This window comes from Heterocephalus glaber, unplaced genomic scaffold, assembly GCF_053883595.1.
Source record: "Heterocephalus glaber isolate CG9 unplaced genomic scaffold, H.glaber_assembly_v1.0 deba00000347, whole genome shotgun sequence".
NCBI lineage: Eukaryota > Metazoa > Chordata > Mammalia > Rodentia > Bathyergidae > Heterocephalus > Heterocephalus glaber.
Genome location: NW_028258143.1, coordinates 49,087,431 through 49,111,218, shown reverse-complemented (window position 1 = coordinate 49,111,218; position 23,788 = coordinate 49,087,431). Strand labels below are relative to the sequence as shown.

Below are 23,788 nucleotides of genomic sequence, written 5' to 3'. Positions count from 1 at the left end.
AAGGTATCTTTGTCTTGTTTGGTACCAGGGATCAAACTCAGGACCTTCTGCTTGCGAGGCAGGTGGCAGAACCACTGAGCTAAATCCCGGACCCTGTCTTGTTATATTTTTAAGTACCTTTTCACAATGAGGGCTTACAAAAAGAAGAGCGGAGCATGGGCTGAGCACTCTGCTCTTTGCTCCTCCCCCAAGGCTCATCAGCACTTTCCAGAACCCACTGACACCATGAGGGTTTCCTGTGTGCACTCTGGGTTTGGGGTTATTGCTTTGACTCTGTTCAACCTTTGCTCTCAAGTTCCTGAACCATTCTTCACTTGGCCTATGGGGCACTGACCTGTAAGTAAATAGATAGTGTTCTCGAAAAAGCTTGCATTCTGTTTAATGCTTTATTGTGATAAACTGAAGTTAGAAAGGTTTGCAGAGCTCTTTGACTTTCCACAGTGGAGTCCATTGCTCCTTCTGGCTTCCTCCAGCTTGGATTCACAGGTGAGTGACCTACTGTCTACAGTGCCTGAAGACTATGTTCTGTGAGCTTCTTCCCTTTCCTTCTTACTTTGTGGAGCACTGTTCCCTGTTTATCAAAGGCTGGCCTCTTGCTGTGTGATTAATAATGCTACAATGCTTAGATACATGAAGAAAGTATTAATGGTTTCATAATACTCTCTATATAAAACTGATGTCTCTCAGCTGCTGTCTCATAACAGTGCTATTTTGTATCTCAATTCTCTTGAAAGTATATGTGTATATGTTTATGTGTGTGTGTGATGTATGTGTGTGTGTGTGTGTTGCAAATGGGTGACTAGATAAATAATCTGCCAAAAGTAAAAATGCCATAGACTTTCTTTCTAAACACAGCTTTATGAAAGCAGAATTCTGTTTGTACTGATAAACACACAGCCCCAAGTTTTATTGGAATAAATTTGCTTTGTTTTTTGAGACAAGGTCTCACTACATAGTTTGGAGTGGTCTTGAACTCACTATGTTGTTCAGGCTGGCCTCCAGCTCATAGTGACCCTCCTGCTTCAGCCTCCTGAGTGCTGAGATTACAGGCGTGTACCACCATACCTGGCTATTGGAGTAATTTTTAAAGCACACGTTGTTCATATTATTTTTTTGCTTGAAAGCTGCCATTAGCTTCCTTTGTCCTTGGGAAAAGGTTCCAAGTCCCCAGTGTTAAGGATCATATGGCCCAAGGAATCAGCCAGCACCGGGGAGAGAGAGGGCTGTACAGTTTCTGTCACAGCTACTCAGTGCTTCCATTGCAGTACAAAAGTAACCAAAGGCCATACAAACATGAATGGGCTCGCTAACTGCATTCCAATAAAACTGCACTTAGAAAAATAGGCAGTGGGCTAAATGCCCTCATGATGGTAGTGTCCTTTAGCCTGGAAGGATTCCTCCCTCCTTCCTTCCTTCTTTCTCATTTTCTCAGAGAAAGAGAGACACCATCAGGCCAGTTCATAATTTTTAAGTACAGAAAAAGTCAAATCCACAAAATAATAAGCATGAATGACTGATATTTCTTTTTCTATTTTACTAGTATATGTTTGAATTACATGAAGTTTATGTTCAATTTAGGGAGCCAGTATGTGTACTTAACATGTCTTGATTCTTGTTATTCCCCTTTCCCTCCCCTTCCCCTCCCCATCCACCTCTCTTTGTCCATCTCTAGATTCTCTTTCCTCACGTTCATTATTATTGCTATTATTTGTTTAGTTCATGTTTACAACACATAACAGTCACTTTCATTGTGGATATCTGGTACACATACATGACATACTCACATCTTTTTATGCCCCCTTCCCCTCCCTCTTCTCTTCACTTTCCATCTCATGGACTCTTTCCCATTTGCAAAAGCTCTATCTCCCTGATTCTTCTCATCAGTCTTTTAGTTTGCTCTTTATTTGTACTTTGTACTACTCAAATGAGAGAAACCATATGGTATTTAAGCTTGTGTGTCTGATTTATTTCACTTAACATTATGTTTTCAAGGTGTATCCATTTTTCCTACAAATGTCTTAATCATAGATTGCCCAGCTTTTTAAGAGCCTCTCATCTGAAGCAAACTCTCAGTTCCTTAGGCCCTTCCTCAGACTGCCTAACTGAAGTCCAAATCCTGTAGTAGGTCCTTTCCAACACCGAGACGCCCATGTTCCACCAAAGTGTGGTCCCCCTTGCTGCCATGAGTAGTAAATCCAGCTGGTTTAACCATGCAGTGTTCCTTCAGGTCTGTGGCTGAGGGGCATGGACAGTACAATGAGCATACAAACCCTTGGCATGATGTTTTGTCTCTGAAAATATTTCTTAATACTACAGTAGACATTACAAAAACTTGTAAAGGTGCTCAGAAGGAAGCGAAACATAAGCAAGAGAAACTCAACGTTTATAGATAAATGGATGCATAATGAGGAGATACTCTTAAGTAAAATAAATAGGACACACATGTATAAATACCAAATAGTTTCTCTGATGTGAGAAACTGAAAGTGTAAATAAGGATTAAAATGATTAAAATGAATAATTGATAATTTGAAATAGGAAGAAAAGGTCCAAAGGGGTAGGGGTGGTGGGAGGGGAAGGGAAAAGGAAAGAAGGGAAAGGAAAAATTCTGAGAAAAGAAAAAAATTGGAAACGAAATCTATGTAAATAGGGAAAGGTGGAGGGGGTGAAGGGTGCGCAGGTAATGGGGAAAAAATAAGAACCAAGATACATCATGTACAGGTACAAGCACCCAATGATAAATGTAAGCATATTGTATACCTAAAATGTACCAATAAAAGAATTTAAAAAAAGAAATGTATTGCTTGGTTATAGATTCCATATATTGATATTAAATAAACGCTCTTCAAAGCTTCTATACTTTCTAATATTTTGTCTGTATGATATCAGTTTCCAACAAAGATGTTTTCAAATCCCCAATTGCAATTGCAGGCTATTGCATAGATTGTTAGGTGTGTATAATCCAAAGATTAGCTTGTCTTCTTGCTGGGTTGTATCTTTGATCATATATTCCTCTTGGTCTGCATTACTGCTTTGAACATGGGTTCTATTTTTTCTATCATTAACATTGCAGCTTTGAGATGTCCCTGCTTTCATGATACATCCTTTATATAGCTTAATTTTTAAACACTCTTTATGATTTTATGTTGTGTCTTTTATAATCAGTATATATGTGGATTTAAAAAATTCAATGAAATGATCTACGTTTTAACTGCTTATTGGGAGTATAACTTTCATATCATGACGGTCACTTGTCTATAGTGTACATTGCAGTATTTTAGTACACATATTGACAGAGCTATACAAACAATCCCTGTAACCCAATTTTAGAGGATTCTCATCATCCCCCAAAGAAACTTTGTATTTGTTTCAGTCACTTCTCGTCACTTTCCTATTTCTACGCCAGGTCTGGGCAACCACTTCCTTTCTGTCTCTAATAGGTTGCCATCCAAGACATTTCTTATACATAAATTAGGTCATATACTATGTGGCTTTTTGCGACTGTTCTTTCACTTAGCATTATTTGGAGATTCATCCATGCAGTTTGTATCAATTCCATCTCTGTAATTTACCATATTTACTGAAACATCTGCTTTTTAATCTACTATCTTCATTTATATTTTCTTTCTATTATGCTTTTTCTTAGTCTTTTTTTTTCTTGACTTTTGTTGGGCTGATGAATTTTTTTTAATATTCTTAGATTTATGCTTATCTGGAAGCTGTTGATTAAATTATTACTTTTAAAATTTTGAACTAAGTTCAACATTAGTTTTGTAAGTAAAAATATTTGCAATTTCATTTGATTTCTTTTACAATACATTTAATTATAAATTTTAAACAATGTTCATAGATTTTTATGATGAACTTAACAAGCTTTATCTACATATTAGACACTCTATTTTTTTTTCTTTTTTTGGTACCAGGGATCGAACTTGGGTCCTTGTGCTTGTGCAGCAGGCGGCAAAACCACTGAGCTAAATCCCTGGCCCCAGACACGATTTTTATTGCATGGAGTTTTAGTTTTGTCTTTTTGAAATATAAGAGGTTAAAGTTAATTCTATTTGATTGACTAGACGTATTTCTGTGTTCACTCCTATTTCTTGAGACTCCCTTCTGGATACCTTTTTCTTCTTGCTAAGGCACATCCTCTAGTGGTTGTTTTGCTCAGGCCTGTAAGTGTCAAACCCTCTTGGATTTAAATGTATTGAAGTGTGTCAAATGATTATTTGGTCCAGTAGAAAATTCTAGGTTAAACATTACTTTTCTTCAAAATATTGAAGAAAATATGTCATTCTGCTGCCTTTTAGAATCTTTTCTTTTTTCTTTCTTTTCTTTTTCTTCTTTTTTGAGACAGAGTGTTGTGTATTCCATGCTGGCCTTTCCTCACTACTATGTGGCCCAGGTTGACTTCAAACTTGCTGAAATCCTTTTGCCTCAGCCACCTGAATGTTGGGATCACAAGCAAGCGCCACCACGCCTGGCTCTTCTAGTGTCTATTATTGATGAGAAAGCTGCTATCAATCTATTACTTACATTTGGATAATATACTTTCTCCTTTCACAGTTTGTAACATATGTCTTATTTATTCTTGATGCTTAAATATTTCAGTATAACGCATCTAAGTTTTGATTGAGTTTTATTTATCCTGATCAATCCTTGGGGTTCACTGTTAATCTGAGGAATCTGGTCACTGCTTGTCGAAAATTCCTAGCAATTATTTCTTTAGTTATTATATCTTTTTCGTTCTTCACTTTCTTCTTCTGAGATTCCACTTACGTGAAGTTAGGAGCTTTTCACAGTAGCCTCTGGTTCCAAGAATTGAGGGGGTCCCCTGCCCCTGCCTAGTGTGGGGCACTCACAGTCCTATCTGATTCTACACCCTGAGGGGAAAGCGGCAGCTTCTTCTGAGCTCTGCTTGCCCTAATACTTCTCTTCCATTTCTGCTTCATGGAGACGTTTACTTTTATTGACTTGAGTCTGATTGAAATTTTTTCCAAAATAGAAAAATAAAAAAGAACTTGTTATCCCCCATTGCCATATAATTGAAGCAGAGAGAGTTAGTTAGGCAGAAACTCTATGCTAAGTCACCCTGAAAAATTTTCTTTTAAAGACTGATTATTTTCCTCTGTGAATAATATGAACCATCACTTGATAGACATTTACATTTTACTCAGAGTCTGCCCTTCATCTGCTTCCTTGGTCCTAGTGAACCTTTTTTATCTTGAGCTGCGATGCTGCTCAGTAGCATGTGGATGTCATTCAGGCCCCAGGAGGGCATGTGCTGTCGTCTGGGGAGGGGGAGTCGCCTGTTCCAGCCCTGTGGCCACCTACTCTGGCCCTGGGTTCCCAGAGCACTCAGGTGTCTTGGACTCAAGAATGTCACCATTTGGTTTGTGCTTCTTAGGGTTTTTATGTTAACTCATTGAAAACAAATAAAACTCAAATGAGTAGAAAGATCAAATGAATATAAAACAGTTGTCCATTTACCAACTAGAAAAGGCCATTGCTAATGATTTCTGTTTATCTTTCCTAGTAATTAGGCTCTTTCTTGAGGTACTAGCCAGTTAAAACCTGCTTTTGCTTGAGATTGATGAGTGAAGTTTGTTTCTTTTTGAATCAAAGTGTTCTTTTATTTGGCTACTTTGATTAAAGAGAAAAAAAGCATATAATTGCAATAAATCTTTTATTTCATTTTGTAGGGTTGTTGACTGCAGATTGCAATTACTATGTCTGACTCAGTAATTCTTCGCAGCGTGAAGAAATTTGGAGAAGAGAATTATGGTTTTGAGTCAGACTCATCACGTAAGTGACCTTTTCTCTCAATGCCTCTTGTACAAGGAGAGGCAAACACAGAAGTAGGACAAGTTAGTGAAATTTCAAGGAGAAGAAAACAATCAGCAAAGACATGTAGAACTCTTACTGGGCATGCGTTGGACACGCAACCTCGTGGTTCTCTCCAGAATCCATGCACTGTACCCTCTCGAACCTCCAGGTGAGAACACACAAAGTGTGTTGAGATGAGAGGAAGAATCTCTCACAAATCCCCGTCCTAGGTAGTGTAAGGTTGTCCCAGCACTGACCAGCACTGGCTGTTATTATTAACTTTGTTCCAGTGTTGTTACTGATCATAGCAGAGACAGGGCAATCATTAAGTGAGTGCTGCTCCTTGGGAGGAGTGGTACCAAGACTGCCCGTCAGAATGAGATTGTGTGGAAGGGGACAATTTAGGAATGTTGGTCTCCATTTGCTATCCATAAAATACAAATATTTTATGACCAGGAGAGAAGTCCAGAAATGTAGCCAAGGCAGCAATCCTGAGACTGAAAAATATCTTTTCTGTAATATATATTATACATATATGTAGAGAAAAAGAAAGCACGAAAAGAGAAAAAGCAAACAACTATTTTGCAATGCTACGTAAAGAAAAGTACTATATAGAAAATTTTCAGAGCAAAATTATTAATAATTATCTTACATTTTATCATTATTATTAACTTCTTTATGCATTGTTTTTATCTGACAGATAACAGTGATAAGAAACCAAGGTAAGTGACAATTTAAACAATGAGGCATCTTTTTTAGAGTAATTCTACAATATTCTTATAAAACCAGAGAATATTTGCATGCACACTGTACTTATCATAAAATGGTATACACAACTCATTCTTCTTCTCTTTAAAACACTACTAAAGGTGACTCTAAAAACCTTTTGAAATATCCCTTCTGGATTAGGTCTAAATCTCCCTTTGTGTCTAGGAATACCACAGAACTCTTGGCCCAGTGAGCAGGGGGGAAAGCTGGATAATATTTGTGATTTCATGGTCACAAGCAAATCCTCAAACCACAAATTCTTCCTACAGATGAATAGTAGAACCCTACAATTTAATTATTAGGCATTTTTCTTTAACTTGAGTCCAAATTCTCATATAAAACAAATGCCAATGAGTCATTCTTTGGTATGAAGGGATCTAATTTAGAAGACAGAAAGGAGGCACCAGGTGAGTTCTGACATGAAAGTGGGTAGAAAGAGAGGAATTTTAGATATTTAGGAAATTGTAAGCATTTCCTGGAGGGAGGGAGGGAGGGAGGGAGGGAGGGAGGCAGGGAGGGAGGGAGGGTAGAAGTGGTATTGATAAGATTAGCTTTCAGATAGAAATGATAAGCTCAGCCTGGGCCTCAAGGAACCACACTTTCTTCACTGGTTGGAAAAGAAGAAATGGCACAGATTTGGATAAATGGCAACAACAGCATGAATAGGAAGTTGAGTGAGTTCTTTTGTTCTTAGAGGAGGTGAATATGAAATGCAAAAATCACAGTAAAAGTTTGACAAAGCTGCTGAGGAATAAAAAAGTGCTCTGCAGAGGGATGAAATTCAGTGTTGTGGGTCAAGCTGAAGAACACACATTCACTAGTTCATTCATTTATTTGTTCATTCATTTCACAAATATTCAGTGAATGCTTGCAAAGTGTTGGGCACTATTATAGGTGCTGAGGGTACAGAAAAAAGAAAAATGGGCAAAGGAAAGAAGAAAATAGGCAAAAACCTCTGCCATTGAGGAGAGCATTTTAGTAAAGGAGATATAATAAGCCCCATAAATAAATAAAACACGTAGCACTATAACTAGTGGTAACCTATGTTTTCTTTCTAAGGAAGAATAGTAAATATGGAACTGAAGATATGAAATAGCATGTATATATGTTGGGATGAGAAGTTGAAATTTTAAAGACCTTGGCCAGGGAAGGCTCTGTTGGGGTAACTTTGGAAGGAAGAGTTGAAAGATGTGAGAGTAGCTGTCCATGTGGGTATCTGAAGAAGACATTTTGGGAGAGGGATTCGCAAATGCAAACATCCAGAAGTGGGAATGAATTTAGTATGGACAAAATTCATCAAGAGGCCAGGTAACTGGTTGTTGAGAGCTGTAAAGTAGAAGACCTGGTCAGACAGCTAATGGGGCCACACCACAAGGAACCTTGAATGAGGTCTCAATAAAGATTTGAGATTCTATTCTGGGATGGGAAGAAAGATTAGGACAGCCAAGGGATACACACTGCGTGTGTTGGCTTCAGTCCACATGGTTAGGTTGTCTCTAGCAGGCCCAGCAGCCTGGCTAAAGGGGGAGAAACGCAAATAGCTAGATGGATGCAGAGGTAGTTTCTGAGGATGGTTTTGGGAAAAGGATTGGGGATGTGGTTCAAATGCTAGGCGATAGGACTTGGGATGTACAGGGAAAGAAGAATAATCTTGATGAGGTTTAGTGATTGTGAGTAATGAGAGGATTTAAAGGATTGCAATCTAATTGAAGTTGACAAAGACATGGAAGAAGGAAGGAACTGAGAAAACAGGATGAATGGGCAGCTGCAGAGTGCCAATGGAATTAAAAATGTTCTGAACTCTAATAGTTCCTGGTGACAGCAAAGTCCGAGGTGTCCACAGAATGAGTGACTCACTGTATCTAAGTGGTGATCCCTGGAGTTGAGGAAGTCAAAGACAAGTCAAGCATGACCTTATGAGGAATGAGATGAATAACAATACCAAGGAAATTCAATCTAATGGAGATCATGGGCTTGTTTTTGAGTTTTACATCATATCAGAACTATTTCATATGATTATCAAACTTGTAAGTGCTAGAAGGAAGATTTAATATCAGCTAATCTAACCACCTTAATTTATCCACAAGGAAATGTAAGTATAAATGGGTCAAGGAACACAGCTGAAGCTGAAGCTAATTGTTGGTATAACTGGAAGTATAGCACCTAGGACTTCTTAATTGGTCCCAATACCTCTCCAAAAATAAAAACCAAAACCAAAATCTTACTACATCAAAAATCTTACTGCATCTCTACTGAATGTGAGGTATAGCTCTACTGAAATCTCTAGAAGAATAAAAGGCTATTTTCAAGATACCGTGTTCGGTCTTAATTTCCTAGCCAGTGGGGGCTTTCTTACTAAAAAGTGACTCATAAAGCAGCATGTAGAGAGAATTTCTCATTGCTTTGGAAAGGATAGTCTTTAAATTCCTGCTTTTTTCAGGTTACAAGAAAAGAAGAAAGATGATCACGTACAAGTTGGCTTCTTGCAACTGGTAATAAAACTGTGCTGATTGATATAGCATGGGATTTGCAATCATGAATCATTCAAAGCATGGAGGAAGTGCTGACTCTTTAGCCATATTGGCAGGTTTTAACCAGTGATCTCTTACTCAGTCATAAACTTCACCTGCATAGTGACATGCTGGATACTGGTTAGAAATGTGTCACTAAACACATAAATTCTGTCCAATAGATCAGCAAAATCTGCTGGAAAGTAATCACTGAACTCATAATTATCATTTCAGTAAAGAAAACCATCATAGTAACCACATCGTCAATATTAATTTTTTTTTTTTTTTGGGTACCAGGGATTGAACTTGGGTCCTTGCACTTGAGAGGCAGGCGGCGGAACCACTGAGCTACATCCCCAGCCCATCAATATTAATTTTATGAAAAGATTTAGAAATTCCATAGTTTAAGTACTTACTCCCAACTTGCACAGTATAGAGGCATTTTCAGGTGCAAACAGGTGCTCTTCATTGTCATGACCAATTCTGAGAGCCAGTTTATTCCTTTGCTGAATGTCCCATATTCACTTGTCCGTGGCATCCATCATGGTAATGATTTCCTTGGGTTGTGGATAGGTAGCAAAACACTAAAATCAGCTCCGGAGGTAAGGAGAATTTTGAGATTAGGACAGAAAGAACAGTATCTAACAATGTAAGAGTCTAATGTTTTAGATAATTGATGTACAATTTATTCCAAAACAATTAGTGTGAACTCTACTGCTTAGTTAAGATGATTCCCATAAAATTTGGTGTTGAATACTATGTGTTTATCACAGTCTAGTAGCTAAAATTAAATCATATTCCTGCTTCTCCTGATTTCTGGCCATAAATGATTTCTGAACTCTTTGTTTTTCAAGTTTCGATTTTCTTCATCGACTGACATTTGGCTGATGTTTGTTGGAAGTTTATGTGCATTGCTGCATGGACTGGCCCAGCCAGGAGTGCTTCTCATTTTTGGTACAATGACTGATACTTTTATTGAGTATGACACTGAAATACAAGAACTCAATATTCCAGGAAAAGCATGTGTGAATAACACCATAGTGTGGATCAACGGCTCCCTCAACCAGAATGTGACAAATGGGGCACCTTGTGGGTAGGCCACTTTCAATTTTTTTTTACCTTTTTCTTAAATCTTAAATTATAATTCACAATGTATAAAGGGGATATTATTGGTTAAGTTGGAGTGGCATTTAACACAGGGAACAGAAACATTACTCATATTTCTAGAAATTACTCTTCCCTGAGGTTTTTTCCCATCTTACCAGGTTTTAAAGTCTTAACAGAAACAGGATTAGAAATTACTTATCAAATACAGTACCTAAATTTAACCACACTGTTGACTACAGGCTTGAGCATATACTATTCAGACTTAACGTCGCTAGGGAGATGACCCAGGAGCTTCACTTGAGTCTCACAGGCAGGAGTTCCTCTTTTTTCCCTACTAACTTCCTTCCTCCCCTTAGCTCTGTGGCTGCAGTTGATACACTGGTTCCAAGCCCCTTTCTATATTAGGAGTTTCATGAGCAGGCTGCATTGGCTGGAGCAGAGATCACTGGTCTTCTTCAGTAATTGAGTTTCCATGGAAGAGTGGAGTGGTACTGTGAATGAAGGCAGCTGTGCAAGAATAGCCAGGACTCAGACGGCACAGTCACTAAGCTTCTGTTTTGTCTGCGATAAGCCTGACGGGCTACTGTGTGTAATCAGTTAGTCCGTAGTGTATTGGGGCTGACTCACTGTCATAGCATGGACTTTACAGCCTCCCTCATGCTGCTGCAGGTTCAGAACAAGCTTGCTTGCACGTATGATCCATATAGTATCCAAGTTCAAGAATCAAGGGTGGGGCACATCCAGCTTGAAAGACATTTGGAATGTTTTCCTCAGTGAATTTTCCTCACCTTCATTTTTGAAATTTTTGACATGCTTGATTCACACTACAAGTAAATCTTTCTAAATCACTGACAGTATTCTGTAGTATTATCACTTGGTGAGCATTTTAATTCACTCCCTCATTAAACCACACATTTTTTTTTCCTGATAATCATTTACTATTGGCTCTACCTTGCCTGAAGGAGTTTTCATTTTTTGTCTATTTTATTATTATAAATAAATATTAATTGTGCAAATTAATGGGATTCACTGTAGCATTTCCATATATGCATATATCCAGCTCTGACCATGTTCCCCTCCCTTTTCCTACTCATCCTCTTTTTCCCTTGTGACCTTTCCCCTGGCCCCCTGCTCAGATATAATAATTCCTCTTCTACTTTCAGGTTTTTTCTTTTTCTGTTTCCACATATGAGAAAAAATATACTTGTCTTTCTGTGTCTGGCTTATTGTACTTAACTTGTTATCTTCCACTTCGATTCATTTTCCTGCAAATTACAGAATTGCATTCTTCTTTATGATTGGATAATACCTCTTTGTGCATATGTACTGTATTTTCTGTATCCATTCATCTGTTGACAGTTAATTAGGCTGATTCCATATCTTTAAATATACACTCAGGATTGATATATATATAAAAAACCCAGGAGTGGTATAGATGGATCATATGGTAGTTCTATTTTGGGTTTTCTTTTTGAGGACCCTTCGTACTGTTTTTCATAGTGGTTGTACTAATTTAATTCCCACCAACAGAGTATGAGGGCTCCTTTTTCTCTGCAACTTCACCAGCATTTGTCTTTTCTTTTTAAATAATAGCCATTCTAACTGAGGTGAGATGGAATCTCAATGCAGTTTTGATTTGTATTTCCCTGACAGCTAAAGATATTGAGTACTTTTCTATATATTTACTGGCTATTTGTGAAGAGTCTATTCAGATCATCTGCCTGTTTATTGACTGGATTATTTTTTGTTGTTAGTTCCTTTGAGTTCTTTATATAGTCTGAATATTAATCCTCTGTCAGGTGAATAGGGGGTAAAGATTTTCTTCCATTATGTAGTCCACCAAAAATTATTTGAACCCTGCCTACATACAGGACCTTGTGGAAGCATCAACGACACAGTTATCTTTAGAATTAAGGTCCATTTTTGCAGAGCTTAAGTCTAGTGAGGCAGACTATTATTCAAACAACCGCTGCTCATAAATACGTAGTTACAGAGTGGCAGGTACTTGATGGTGGAAAAGCAGAGAATAATACATGATGTGCAAAATCACTCTTTAAAAATTAGCAATGAAGGGCCAGGGATTTAGCTCAGTGGTGCCACCTCCTGCCTCACAAGCACAAGGTCCTGAGTTTGATCCCTGGTACCAAAAAAAAAGAAAAAGAAAAAAAAATTAGCAATGAATTAGAAAAAAATTAGAAATGAATTTCCTAGTATCTAAATGTGTATGCTTTTTCTCTACACTTTGAAGTTTCCTTTCATTGGAAAAGCCCAGAGCAGTTTGAATGAAAGAGAGAAGGTATTCAATGACAGTCTTTTAAGTCCTTCATTTCTGTAAAGTTTGTCACTCTCCCAATGTGTAATGTAAATAGACCCAAACCACTAATCATACTCATGAAAATAATTTTTTCAAGAGAAAAATTTCCTGTAATTATATCCTATCAAGCCTTAAAATATAACTAAAATTAAAAATCGTGAAATCCTAAATGAAGATGTGGAGGAATAGGATCACTCAATATGTTGCTGGCAAGAATGTAAAATGTTAGTTTCTTTGGAAAATCCTGTACACAAATATTTATACTGAATATATAATTGTAATAAGCAAAAATTGGAAACACCTCAGATATTCCTTAATGGGCAACTGGCTTAAAGCTGTAATACATCTATCTATACTGTAATATGATATCTTACTTAACAATGAAAAGGAACAAGCTATCAATGATGAAAGTCATCAATAGAATTTCACCATCAAGAATTAATGTAAATCAAGAATTAGGCTGAGCTGGAGTTGGAGAGGTAGTTCAGTGATCAAGTGCTTGCCTAACGTGTTCAATCCCAGTACCACACATACACACAAAAAAGCTTTGCTTTGAACACTCTTATGCTATCATTCTTGCCACTTTCTGAACCATTCTGGAAGTCCTCTTTCATAAGTGTCTTTATCCTTGATGTCTGAATCAATTCAAAATTATTTACTTTTTATGGTCATTTTGCCTTTGGGGAAGAGCCAGAAGTCACACAGTGCCAGATCCAGTAAATAAGGTAGATGGGTAAACACCATGATTTTCTTTGACAGAATTTGCTGTAAATGCTTTGAATTGATTCAGGACATGGAGGCAGCCACAAAAAGACACTCATGAAAGAACACTCCCAGAACTGCTCTAGAAAGTGGCAAGAAAAATGGGATAAGTGTGTTTGAAGTGAAGAGGAATATTTTGAGGGTGACTAATGGTAATATGCCTTTTACTGTAATAAATTTAAAAAATTTAAGTACACATAGTAGTTTTTGATCAGCCCCTGTATGTAGGTATAAAAGGACAACATGAAAGAGCCTTGTGGTGATCTAAATTTGATCCTTCTGGTTTTGATTATATCAATGTTAATATTCTGGTTGTCATATTGTCCTAGAGTTTTGCAAGATGTTACCACTGAAAGAAAACCGGATAAAAGTTGTACATAACCTAGCTGTATTACTTTTTTTTTCTTAAATTCTTTTATTGGTACATTTTAGGTATACAATACGTTTATACTTATCTTTGGGTGCTTGTACCTGCACATGATGTATCTTGGTTCTTATTTTATCCCCATTACCTGTGCACCCTTCAACCCTAAACCCTTCCCTATTTACATACTTCATTTCCATTTTTTTTCTTTTCTCATAATATTTCCTTTCCATTCTTTCCTTTCCCCTTCCCCTCTCACCACCCCTACCCCTTTGGACCTTTTCTAATTTCAAAGTATCATTTATTAGTTATTAATCCTTTTCGTCCTTATTTACACTCTCAGTTTCTCACACTAGAGAAATTATTTGGTATTTACACATGTGTGTCTTATTTATTTCACTTAAGAGTATGGCCTCAATATGCATCCATTTAGCTATAAATGACTCTAGTTTCTCATTCTTTATGGCTGAGTAGTACTCCATTTTACAAAAACCCCACATCTTCTTTATCCAGTTTCCAGTTGATGGGCACTTGGGCTGTTTCCAAGTTTTAGCTATTACAAACTGTGCCACAATAGACATGGGTACTCATATATCACTGTGGTATGATTCTTTTAATTCTTTTGGGAAAATACCCAGCAGGGAAATAGCTGGGTCAAATGGGACCTCCAGCCCTAATTCTCTGAGGCATCTCCATACAGATTTCCACAGTGGTTGCACCAGTCTGCACTCTCATCAGCAATGGAGAAGGGTTCCTTTCTCTCCACACCCCTGCCAGCATTTGTTATTGGTTGATTTCTTGATAGCAGCCATTCTTTCTGGGGTGAGGTGGAATCTCAGTGTTGTTTTCATCTGCATCTCTTGAATGACCAGTGATGTTGAACATTTTTTCATATGTTTATTTGCTGCTTTTACTTCTTTGTCTGAGAAATGTCTGTTCGTTTCAGATGCCCATTTCTGAATTGGATGCTTGAATTTGGGGGGGTCTGATTTTTTTCAGTTCTTTATATATTCTAAATAGTAGCCCTTTGTCTGAGTTACAGCTGCTAAAATCTTTTTCCTAGATTGTAGATTGTCTGTTAGCTCTGTTGGTGGTTTCTCTTGCAGTGCAGAAGCTTTTCAATAAGATGAAATCCCAGTTGTTGATTCTTTCTGCTAGTTCCCGTGCTACTGAGGTTTTGTTCATAAAGTCTTTTCTTATGCCAATATCTTCAAGAGTTCTACCTAACTTATCTTCCAGCAAGTTTAGAGTTTCTGTCTTAATATTTAGATCTTTAATCCACTTAGATCTTAGTTTAGTGCATGGTGATAGATATGGGTCGAGTTTTAATTTTTGGCAGGTTGAAATCCAGTTTTTCCAACACCATTTATTAAATAGGCTATTTTTCCTTCAATGAGGGTGGTTGGCTCCTTTGTCAAAGATGAGGTGGCTGAGTATGTCTGAAGTTGTTTTTGCATCTTCTAATCTGTTCCACTGATCCTTGGGTCTGTTTCTTTACCAGTACCATGCTGTTTTTATCACAGTAGCTTTGTAGTATAGCTTCAAGTTGGGTATTGTGATACCCCCAGCCATGCCTCTGTTACCCAGAATTGCTTTTGCTATTCTAGGTCTCTTCTGGTTCCAAAAGAATTTTTGAATTGTTTTCTCTAGCTCTGTGAAGTATATTGTTGGAATTTCAGTCAGCATTGCATTAAATCTATATAGCAGCTTTGCAAGTATGGCCATTTTCACTATATTGATTCTTCCTACCCAGGAACAAAGGATGTCTTTCCATTTTCTTATATCCTCCTTGAGTTCCTTTTTCAGGATGCTGTTGTTTTCAGCATAGAGGTCTTTTGCTTCCTTTGTTAGATTGATTCCTAGACATTTCATTTTTTTTGGATGCTATTGTAAAAGGAATTGTTTCCCTAATTTCTCTCTCAGTGAGTCTACTATTTGTGTATAAGAAGGCTATTATTTTTGAATGTTGACCTTATATCCAGCTACTCTATTGAATCTGTCAATTAGGTCTAGAAGGCTTTTGACCGAGTTTTTTGGGTCTTCTATGTAAAGTATCATATCATCAGCAAATTATGAGAGTTTAACTTCTTCCTTTCCTATCTTTATTCCTTTTATTTCTTTCTCTTTTCTAATTGCTGTGGCTAATGTTTCCAGAACTATACTGAACAGGAGTGGTGATAGTGGGCACCTTGTCTTGTTCCTGATTTTAGTGTGAAAGTTTTCAGTTTTTGACCATTTAGTATGATGTTGGCTGTTGGTTTTTCATAGATAGCCTTAATCAGGTTGAGATAAAGACCTTCTATTCCAATTTTCTGTAGGGTTTTTATCATGAATGGGTGTTGGATTTTGTCGAATGCCTTTTATGCATCTATTGAGATGATCATATGGTTTTTGTCCTTGACTCTGTTAATATAGTGCATTACATTTATTGATTTATGTATGTTGAATCATCCTTGCCTCCCTGGGATAAATCTGACTTGGTCAGCGTGTACGATCTTGTTGATGACCCTCTGTATTCTGTTTGCCAGTATTTTGTTGAGGATTTTTGCATCTGTGTTCATTAGGGAGATTGGCCTGTAGTTCTTTTTTTGAGTTGGGTCTTTCATTGGTTTTGGAATCAAAGTCACACTTGCTTCCTGGAATGAGTTTGGAAGCTTTGCTTCCCTTTCAATTTCCTTGATGAGTTTAAAGAGTAATGGCATTAGTTCTTCTTTAAATGTCTTGTAGAATTCAGCAGTGAAGCCATCAGGACCTGGGCTTTTCTTTGTTGGTAAATTTTTTATTACATTTTCAATTTCATTCATTGTAATTGGGGTGTTTAAGATTTCTATATCTTCTTCATTTAACTTTGGCAATTCATATGTATCTAGGAATCTGTCCATTTCTTCTGTGTTTTCCATTTTATTAGAGTACAGGTTCTTGAAGTAGGTATTGATGATCCTCTGGATTTCTGCTGGATCTGTTGTGACTTCCCCTTTTTCATTCTTAATTGCATGGATTTGAGTCTTTTCTTTCCTTTTTTTGATAAGGTTGGCTAAAGGTTTATCGATTTTATTTATTCTTTAAAAAAACCAACTCTTTGATTCATTAATTTTTTTGTATCATTCTCTTGGTTTCCATTGCATTGATTTCTGCTCTGATCTTTATAACTTCCTCTCTTGTGCGGGCTTTGGGTTTGTTATTCTTTTCTTTTTTCTAGGAGTTTGAGGTTCTGCATTAGATTATTTATCTGAGATCTCTCTGTTTTCCTAATATGGGCATTCACTACTATGAATTTCCCTCTTAGAACTGCTTTCATTGTGTCCCACAGATTCCTAAATGTTGTACTGGCATCATCATTTACTTGTAGAAACCGTCTAATTTCTTCTTTAATTTCCTCTGTGACTCATTGGTTGTTCAGGAGGGTGTTATTCAATTTCCAAGTGTTTGTGGGAGTTTTGCGGTTTCTCATGTTATTGATCTCCAATTTTACTGCACTGTGGTCTGATAATATACAGGGGGTAATTTCAATTCTTTTACATTGACTTAGACATGTCCTGTGAGCTAGCATGTAGTCTATTTTTGAGAATGACCCATGTGCAGCTGAAAAGAATGTGTATTCTGATTTTGTGGGGTAGAACACTCTGTAAATATCTATTAAGTCCATTTGTTCCATAGCTTGGTTCAGTTCTAGAATTTCATTGTTAATTTTTTTCTAGATGATTTGTCTATTTGTGATAGTGGGGTATTGAGGTCCCCCACTACAACTGTATTAGTGCTTATTTGGTTTTTCATGTCCATTAATATTTGTTTTGTGTAGTTGGGGGCATTCGTATTTGGTGCATATATATTTAGGATTGTCATCTCTTCCTCTTGGATTGTTCCCTTCACAAGGATGTAATGACCATCTTTGTCTCTCTTAATTAGTTTTGGTTTGAAATCTACTTGGTCTGTAAATAAGATTGCTACCCCTGCTTTTTTGTGGGTTCCTGTGGCATGGAGAGCCATTTTCCATCCTTTTACTTTCAGTCTATGAATTTGTTTTTGAGTTAGGTGTGTTTCTTGTATACAGCATATTACTGGATTTTACTTCTTTTTTTTTTTTTTATAAAGAAGAACTTCTGTCATTTTTTTATTCATTAAGTTTATTGGTACCTTTTAAACTTATTGGTACATTCATCATTGGGAATTTGTATCTTTTTGTTTGCTTTTTTTGGTACCAGGGATCAAACTGAGGACCTTCTGGTTGTGAGGCAGGCGGCGGAACCACAGAGCTAAATCCCCAGCCCCATGGATTTTACTTCTTAATCCATTTTGTCAGTCTACTTCTTTTGATTGGTGAATTGAGGCCATTAATATTGATAGTTATAATTGAGAGATATTGACTCATCCTTGTCATGATGTTTTACTGTTGTTGGCTCTTATTTCTTTTTCCCCCTTTCCCTTTAGTTTCTTACCTTGTCTGGTGGCTTCCCTCTGTTGAGCCTCATGGAGTTGTGACCTTCATTGCCTTTTTCTAGGATATTGCTTAGAATTGTTTGGAGTGCTGGTTTAGTGTTCATGACATTTCTCAGGTGTTCTTTGTCATGGAAGTATCTAATTTCCCCATGGATTTTGAAAGATAATTTTGGAGGCTACAACAGTCTAGTTTGGAAGTTATTTTCTTTTAGAAATACTTCACTCCAGGCTCTCCTTGATTTGAGGGTTTGTGTTGAGAAGTCTGCTGTGATTCTGATGGGCTTTCCTTTATAGGTGATTTGTTTCTTTTCTCTAACTGCCTGTAGGATTTTGTTCTTCTGTTGGGTTTCTGGGATCTTGACTATTATATGTCTAGGTGTAGATTTTTTTTTGATCATGACTGGGTGGAGTTCTATATGCCTCGCTTATCTGTATATCCAATTCTCCTCCTCTGCCTGGGAAGTTTTCTACTATTACTTCTGTGAACAGTTTTTTTATGTCAATTGTACTGTCTCCTGCTTTTTCATGGACTCCTATCAGTCTTATGTTGTTCTTCTTTGCATCACCTAGTAGCTGTTGAATTGATTTCTCACGGTCCCTTACTATTTTAAAGAAATCTCTGTTTTCATGGTCCTTCACTGCAATCCTGTCTTCTATATCTGATATTCTATCTTCAGATTCTCTTAGTCTGCTCTTCATGCTTTCAAAGGAGTTTTTAATCTCGTGAATATCTGTTTGAATCTGTTTCATGGATTCCATTTCTTTCTTATGTTGGGCGATCATGGTTTCCATTTCTTTCTTATGCTGGGCATTCCTGGCTTCCAGCATGTTTCTGAGCTCATCTATTTTTTTTTTTTTTATCAGTTTCTGTTCTAGAGCCTCTAATCATGTCTTTCACTCTGCTCACCATCTCTGTAGTTATCTGGGAGATTATTTCTGCTTTGAATTTTTCTAGAGCCTCATTCATCTGTTTAGTTATTTCCTGTGCTATCAGTTCAGGGTGTCCATGTGGTTGATTATCAGACTTTTGCACCTCAGTTCTCCTATAAATTGCCTTTTGTGGAGTGGAAGTCTGGGTTTGTGACTTGCTTAAATGCCTTCTCATTTTTGTTTTTGGTACTGTCCCTGGTTTAGTTCCTGGGTTGATATTATGAAGTTGTTTATTGTAAGTATCTTTGTTGATCTATTTAAAACTCTTATGGAATGATTGCTTCTCAGAGGTGTCTACCAGATATAGCTGGTCTTTAGGTTTTGAGTCTCTCATGATTCTGAGGCTATCTCATTTTCATTATACCAGGAAGGAAAACTGATTAGATCAATCACAACACCTTAGCCCAAGTCATACAATCAGCAACACCATAGTATCAAATACCTCTTAAAGAATGACAATTTGTGGTAGTTATTAATCTATCACCTTTAAAAAATAAAGGGCCTCCTTCAAGGTGTGTCTCTGCTGTCACAATAGACAACGTGGGCAGCAGTGTGCAGTTATAAGTCAATGAGTCTCAGTAAGCTAGTCCCAGACCTGTGAGATTCAGGCAGATTTCTGGTTGCAAGTCCCAAGTTGAGCTCCCTGTCCTCCTGCAGGGTTGCACTCTGCAAGTTTCTACTGCAGGTTTCAGCTGCTTTTCCCCTGAAGAAAGTCCAGTTTCCAATGGGAGCTGATAATCCCTCCAATTTACCAATCACAGTGGTCTGGTGTGCCTTTATTGCAGAGATTCCCTTCACTTTTCCAGTGGGCTTGTTTTCATCAGGGAGCCTGAGACAGGCACTCTCTCTGTTGTTCACTTCTGGAGCTCAGGACAATGGCTTTTGTCCCCCTGTGTCTCTGCAGTGTGTAACCAAGTAGCTGCACAGCCAAAAGGCCAGAGGCCGGGGGTGGGGGGGTGTATTGTTGGAGGCGCCCTCGTGGCCAAGCCATCAGCTGGTGGGGCTGCCCAGGGAGCAGGGGGGTCCTCCTTATCCTGTCCTGGTGGCTGGTGGAAAGCTGGTGGAGCAAGCCAGAGCAAGCAGGTCCTGGTCAACCTGCAACCACTTGCCCCCACTTGGCCCTGCCGGCCGCTGTATTACTTTTTACAACTTCATGTGAATCTATAACAAACCAACAAAACCAGCTTTGGGGTGGGGGTGGCCACAGATTTTCTGAAACATGCTACCACAATGCATGGTTGTTCTATAAAGGAACTTTACCAGAAGATAAGTCATTTGTCTATAGGTAAATGTCCTATGCATTAAGGAATACAGAGTCACCTTGCTTCTGAAACTAGGACCCGAACACATTCTGGCCAACTTGTGACACTCAGTCTGGAGTTGGCACTGACAGTTACTCTGATGTGTTAGTGCTACAGAATGTACAACGTAGGAGACCAATTGAAAGGAAAATTCCTAATTCTGCAGTGCCCTAAAAACCTCCTGGGTACTTAAAATGGTTTCAGTAATATGAAACGTTGATGTGTAAACTCAGTGATACAATTTTATGATGCTTTGGGTTTTTATAAAATCAAGATAAGACTCCTCATATCGTCATAGTTTGAAAAACATCTTTTACCTTTTCCCCCTAATTGTCATCTCTCTTGCCTCTTCTCTGTTCAACAAATGAGTCAAGGGAATCTTAATTTATTAAAATAGATTCATGTTACTTTTGGTGTTAAGAAAAAGGAAAGCACAATTCTGTGATCCAATGTACCTGCACACTTGGCATAGAATCCTCTCCAGGATTTGAGATTCCAGGGCCTTGTACCATGTGGATGATGAAGACATGACCTGCTCTCAAGGGAGCCAAGCAAGCCCTGCTCTTTGCCCTCCTATAGGTTTAAAATATATATATATATACACATATATATATATGTATATATATAATTTTGTCCTGTTGTTCTGGTAATATTCTCAAGTTATCTCGAAGGCCGTAATAACCACTTTTTAAGGGAATAAGGTAGAAGTGAGTTACCCCCTCACTTCAGGGGCACCTCAGGAGTGCAAAGGATCATGAACTGCATGCATCCTCATCTGCACCATTCACCAGGGGCACAGCTGCCCTAGACTTTGCTCCAAGGAATCCCAGAGCCGGATTGGTGCCTTGTACTCAGTCAGAGTTAGGAAGCTTTTGTAAGAGGCCCTGATTGTGGATACTCATATATAAGTTTGTCATTTGCTAGGTCTTTTTCATTCTCAGTGTTGTCCTTGGTTATCATCAGTGATTGGGAATGTTATGAACTTTTAGCTTATTTGGAGGTTGTCAATGGGATGGACCATGGCAGAATTTTTCTTCCTAATTGGTATTTTGAAAGTCAAAGCAAAATCAAGAAACATTTATTGATGACTTATTTTATATAGGGAAATGTGAGCAAGCAGCATAAACCCATCTCTTCCCTGCAAGTAGCTTGCAATCTACCAGCAAGACAAATATAAATAAGCTTAATACAAATATATTTAATTAAGAAATTAACTAATAGTACTACTTTGTAATAAAACTTGTGAAATAATAGTTGGCCCCATATTAAATAAATTATATTGTAGTACTTGGCCTGAGTTCAGTAGAGGAAGAGAATAATTCAAATTTTAGTTGCAAAAGGAAGGCCTGATAGAGACAGAAATGATGCAGGATGACAGCATCCATGCTAATGATGCTACTTCTAATTTTCTAAAGAAATAGACTACATCATTTAACTAGTCCTTACCACTCAGCATGTCTGTTGGCCAATGTGCTAATTTTCTAATTATTAAATTTTTTATTTCCTGGAGTAATTTCAAAATATTTTTTTCTCCCTTCCCTGGTTCTGCCAGTTCCAAATCCTATGTCACAGCTTGGTGGTTCTGCTGGAGAAAAGGCAAAGAACACTCCTGCTATACCACACAGGTGTCTTTGGTTTCAACTTTAGAAACTGTCCCAGTGAGGGAAGCTTCATGGGCTGTAGCCAGGAGAGAAATGGGGCAGATCACTTAGGGCTAATAAAACACTGTTCTCCTCCATGGGACGATGATGCACTCACTGTTTTCTGTGTGTGTCACTCTAAGATGGAGAAACTGAAAAGCCAGCTTAGACTCCTACAGGAGGTAAGAGTAAGACTTGCAGCATGTTCCTTTCCTTAAGTAAATGTCTTTTCAGACAGCCTGTCTGGCTTGTTAAACCCTTTTCTAGCCATGATTGGTCTATCACTGCTTGTGTATAAGCTAGAGCCCAAGGTAAACCCAGCACTGGGCAGACAGCTAGGGTCTCCTGTCTCCTGATTATTTCACAATCTTAGCATCTCTGCCCAGAGAAATGAAAAGGATGACCATATTTTCTGTAATCAGTACCGTGAAATCTATTTAAGGATTTGATTGGATTGATTATAATTCTTTTTTTTTTTTTTTTTTTTTTTTTTTGTTACCGGGGATCAAACTCAGGACCTTGTGCTGAGCTAAATCCCCGGCCCAGATTGATTATAATTCTGCAAAGATAAAATGTCTTACTCCAGTTAAATAGAAATTTATGATATACATATTTTAAAATTCCCCTTGCTTCTAGAAATGCAATCCTTGGCAGTTTGATCCCACTTGTAAATATTAACATTTTCCCTCCTCTTTTGAAGGTTGCTGGACATTGAGAGTGAAATGATCACATTTGCTGCAATGTATGCTGGAATCGGTGTCTTAGTACTTATTCTGGGATATATTCAAGTTAGTAGCTCCTCTATTTTATTTAGAGATTAACATCTGGGCTCATGGACATTATGATGAAATGCAAATTGTTGTCTTTGTTATCTGAATAATCTTAGTAGCCTTGATTCTTTAAGAAGCCCTAAAAATCACAATTTTTTTTTGCTGAGGACATGAGAGAATGGGGAGAGTCTTCTCAGGAGACAGCTGAAGAGGTTACAAGAACTGTCCAGGGAGGTGGAGGTTGGGCTTTTAGTCATAACACCCTGACCTCCCTTCTGTCTCCTACTTCATCCTCTCTTCTGTGCTCAAAATGGACAGGTGTGGGTGTTTGTAAGGGAAGGCTGGGGACCCTGGAGAAAGCTGGGCATGCGGAGGTGACAGAAAGCAGTGTATTTGCTTTTTCTCTTTTATTGCTAAAATCTCACTAAACTGCCTTCCATCCCAAAGTCTGTAAATCTGAATCTAGAGCATATTCTTGATTTAGGCGATGGACAGGGTTACTTAACTCTTATTAAGGTAGAAAAATATTCATTTTTTGCTGCCTTTTGTAGAAAAATATAGTGAATCATTTTCCTCATTTATTCAAGAAGAATTATTCCAAGTAATGTTAGTTGTAAAGAGAAACAAATCCATTTTTTCCCATTCTAGTGCCTTTCATTACAGACTTGCTTTTTTTGTTGTTGTTAGGGGAAATCTGTCAGCATATTAGATTCCCGACTTGTGTCATCATTTTTGTCTTGTTTCTCAAAAAACCATTGCCCGGAATCTGTACATGAATGCTTCCCCAGGGGAAAATTTCACTCAGAAGTGGTATGCAAAAAATAGCCACTTAAGAACAATAACATCTTATGTTTGGCAATGGGAACCATATTTTACTCATGTAGAGAGTGAAATTCAATATGGAAAATTCCAAAACTCAAGGGCCTGCTTACAGGTAGAGCTGGCTCCAAAGCCAGATCTCTGGTCTGGCTCTCCATTGATGTTCTACTCCAATGACCTCTCCAATGATGTTCTACTCACCTTCACCTTCAGCAGCAGGTGCCAGAGCTCAGGACTTAGTTCC

General features: G+C 37.8%; 1 protein-coding gene across 2 annotated transcripts in view; it reads left to right on the top strand.

Annotated features, from left to right (window-relative positions):
- The first annotated feature begins 329 nt into the window (after nucleotides 1-329).
- The window catches only part of Abcb11 (ATP binding cassette subfamily B member 11), a 79,186-nt gene continuing 55,727 nt past the window's right edge, over nucleotides 330-23,788 (top strand). For both annotated transcript variants that reach the window (XM_004857620.4, XM_013076952.3), the window contains exons 1-6: nucleotides 330-486; nucleotides 5,699-5,801; nucleotides 6,523-6,544; nucleotides 9,031-9,082; nucleotides 9,955-10,193; nucleotides 22,656-22,743. In XM_004857620.4, coding sequence (XP_004857677.2) covers nucleotides 5,726-5,801; nucleotides 6,523-6,544; nucleotides 9,031-9,082; nucleotides 9,955-10,193; nucleotides 22,656-22,743 — 477 coding nt within the window. In that variant the 5' untranslated portion in view covers nucleotides 330-486; nucleotides 5,699-5,725. The remainder of the gene's footprint in view (nucleotides 487-5,698; nucleotides 5,802-6,522; nucleotides 6,545-9,030; nucleotides 9,083-9,954; nucleotides 10,194-22,655; nucleotides 22,744-23,788) is intronic.